The sequence below is a fragment of the Cynoglossus semilaevis genome, chromosome 4 (genome assembly GCF_000523025.1).
Source record: "Cynoglossus semilaevis isolate Cse_v1.0 chromosome 4, Cse_v1.0, whole genome shotgun sequence".
Classification (NCBI taxonomy): domain Eukaryota; kingdom Metazoa; phylum Chordata; class Actinopteri; order Pleuronectiformes; family Cynoglossidae; genus Cynoglossus; species Cynoglossus semilaevis.
This window is the reverse complement of record NC_024310.1, coordinates 12,084,806-12,087,445: the sequence shown is the minus strand read 5'-3', so window position 1 is coordinate 12,087,445 and position 2,640 is coordinate 12,084,806. Positions and strand designations below refer to the sequence as shown.

The 2,640-nt window shown below is 41.0% G+C and overlaps 1 protein-coding gene across 1 annotated transcript in view; it reads left to right on the top strand.

The window, feature by feature from the left end:
• elna (elastin a) overlaps window positions 1-2,640 on the top strand; it is a 47,496-nt gene that overhangs the window by 36,353 nt on the left and 8,503 nt on the right. The window contains exons 21-29 of the mRNA XM_017031877.2: window positions 7-123; window positions 205-333; window positions 599-793; window positions 884-937; window positions 1,030-1,062; window positions 1,138-1,221; window positions 1,312-1,350; window positions 1,462-1,611; window positions 2,498-2,617. Of these exons, the coding sequence (XP_016887366.1) occupies window positions 7-123; window positions 205-333; window positions 599-793; window positions 884-937; window positions 1,030-1,062; window positions 1,138-1,221; window positions 1,312-1,350; window positions 1,462-1,611; window positions 2,498-2,617 (921 nt within the window). The remainder of the gene's footprint in view (window positions 1-6; window positions 124-204; window positions 334-598; window positions 794-883; window positions 938-1,029; window positions 1,063-1,137; window positions 1,222-1,311; window positions 1,351-1,461; window positions 1,612-2,497; window positions 2,618-2,640) is intronic.

Below are 2,640 nucleotides of genomic sequence, written 5' to 3'. Positions count from 1 at the left end.
CAGGAGGACAACTGGGAACAGGAGGACAATTTGGAACAGGGGGACAACTGGGAACAGGAGGACAATTTGGAACGGGAGGATATTCTCCTGCTGCTAAAGCTGCTGCTAAAGCTGCTAAATATGGTACAGGGTCTAAACTCAAATGATATCAATTACATATTAAAATCTGTTGCAAAAAGTGAAACATTTTTTATCTCCTCTCAGGTGTTGGTGGACAACTGGGAACGGGTGGGCCAGTTGGAACAGGACAATTAGGAGCAGGAGGACCATTAGGAGCACTGGGACCATTATGGAATAGAGAATACTCTCCTGCTGCAAAAGCTGCTAAATATGGTACGTCTGTGTTTATAAAAGTCATTACCACTGGGGACATTTCTGTGCATTTATAGTAATCAATATCTGTTTCATCATCACTCAACATAGTTAAATGAATCTAGTGCCTAGTGGATGGTTTGCTTATTTTATGACCATGTCTTGTTTGGAGAAATAGTTTGTTTTTCCAAACAAATATTTTCTAGAGTCAATATATCAAACTGGAAAGTATTCTACGGCAATACAAAACAACGATTTTTAAATAGAAATACCTTTGTTTCTACAGGACTACTGGGAACAGGTCGTGGAGGCACAGGAGGACTAGGAGGAACTGGACTAGGAGGACAGGGAGGAACAGGACTAGGAGGCACAGGAGGACTAGGAGGCACAGGACTAGGAGGACAGGGAGGAACAGGACTAGGAGGCACAGGAGGACAGGGAGGTGGAGGATACTCTCCTGCTGCTAAAGCTTATAAATATGGTAATGCTATCCACAAGCCTGCACAAAATAAATAATTAAAATGAAACCAATAATAACTACTAATCAAGATTCCTTTATTTTACACTCAAGGTCCAGGTGGTGGCGGTAGAGTTCCCGGAGGCCCAGTTTTACCAGGATACGGCTGTAAGTCCCCTTTAACCTGTAATGAAAAAAGGATTTTTCATATCAACTGAATTGATCTCTTTTCTGTTTAACCTGGACCTGTTGTGTTGTAGCTCTGGCCACTGGAGCAAAACCTCCTAAATACGGTGAGTCACAGTCAGATTGTGGGGTTGTTCCACATGATGAGACTGGCACTGAAGTTTGTTTTTATCACATCACAGGGGTCCAAGGAGGTCAAGGAGGTCAAGGAGGAGTTGTTCCCGGGGGAGCAGGACAGTTCGTACCTGGGTTTGGTGGCTACGGTGGTGAGTTGTTGAACTGATCTTCAGGTTTATGTTCGCTCCAGTATCTTCTGGTCTACATTCAGTGATCAACACCGAGCTGCTTCCTGACAGGTTATGGAGCCGGTGCTGGAGTCAAACCCCCTAAGTATGGTGGGTACTTTCCTGAAGTAACTTTTTTGTTGCTCATTGTACCTCAGCAGAACTATGTTAAATCACAGGAACAGAATATTATTTCCTACAACCTTCATTTTCCTTTACCAGGAGTAGCTACAGGAGCAGGAGCACCAATAGGAGCAGGACTTGGACCCGGAGCAGCTGGAGGAACAGGGTTGGGAGGTGGAGGATTAGGAGGGACGGGGTTGGGAGTTGGAGGAGCAGGAGGTCAATACTCTGCTAAAGCTGCTAAACATGGCAAGTAAAACAATAAACACACAAAACTCTATTATAAACATCAAAATTATAATTATTATCAGAACAAACAAAAGCTGTATGTACATGTTTCATACCTTTATATATATATATATATTTTTATATTATATATTATTACAGTATATATAATATTATATATACTTTAGTATTATATAATAGGGATGTAACAATACACTCAACTCACGATATGGTGATTCACGATTTTTTTTTCATGATATGATCTTATCACCATTTTTTAAACCAATGAGTTCCAAACAAAATATGACAAAATACAATGATTTCTATTTGTAAAAACTATACCAACTACCATGACCAACTGAAATGGTTTTGTGTACCTCATACACTGTTGTTTTATTTAAACAGCAGAGTAGAAAAAAAGCATTTTAGTTGCATACCGCCACCTACTGTACTAGAATGTGTAGTCTCAAGGTATGACCAGTGACTTCAACCAATTCATGATGCATTGTTGCATTAAATAATGTACAGTAAGACTAATCAAAATGACAGGATTATTTATACAGAAAAAAATATATAATTGTCTTAATCAACTTTATAGAGCTGGTGCATTCTCATTGTTGCTTTGTGGCTATCAGGTGGCGTTAGAGTTCAGTGACTGTTACAGTCACCTTGTCAGCCGTAGATTGACTAACTGCCTTATGCTCGGTGAGCATGGTTGGACAACCTTGTAAACACAACAGTCAGCCAAGGTGGGATTTAAACCTTGGTAACCCCTGGTAGCCTGATCTTCGAACCACAGACTGCCCCAGTGCAGTTATTTGTTATAATGTGTAAATTTTGAACAGAATTCAAAAGCTAAATTTCACAGTTGTGTATCTGTCACATGATGCTGACATTCTGCCTTTTTCAGGAAGCATCACTGGAGTAGGGCTCGCTGTCCCTGGACCAACTCTGTCCACAGGTGTGGGGGGTCTTCCAGATGGTTCTGCTTTTGCAGGCCCCGATGGGACTGGAGTTCCTGGAAAACCAGGTGAATCCAAGAATACTGTTTTA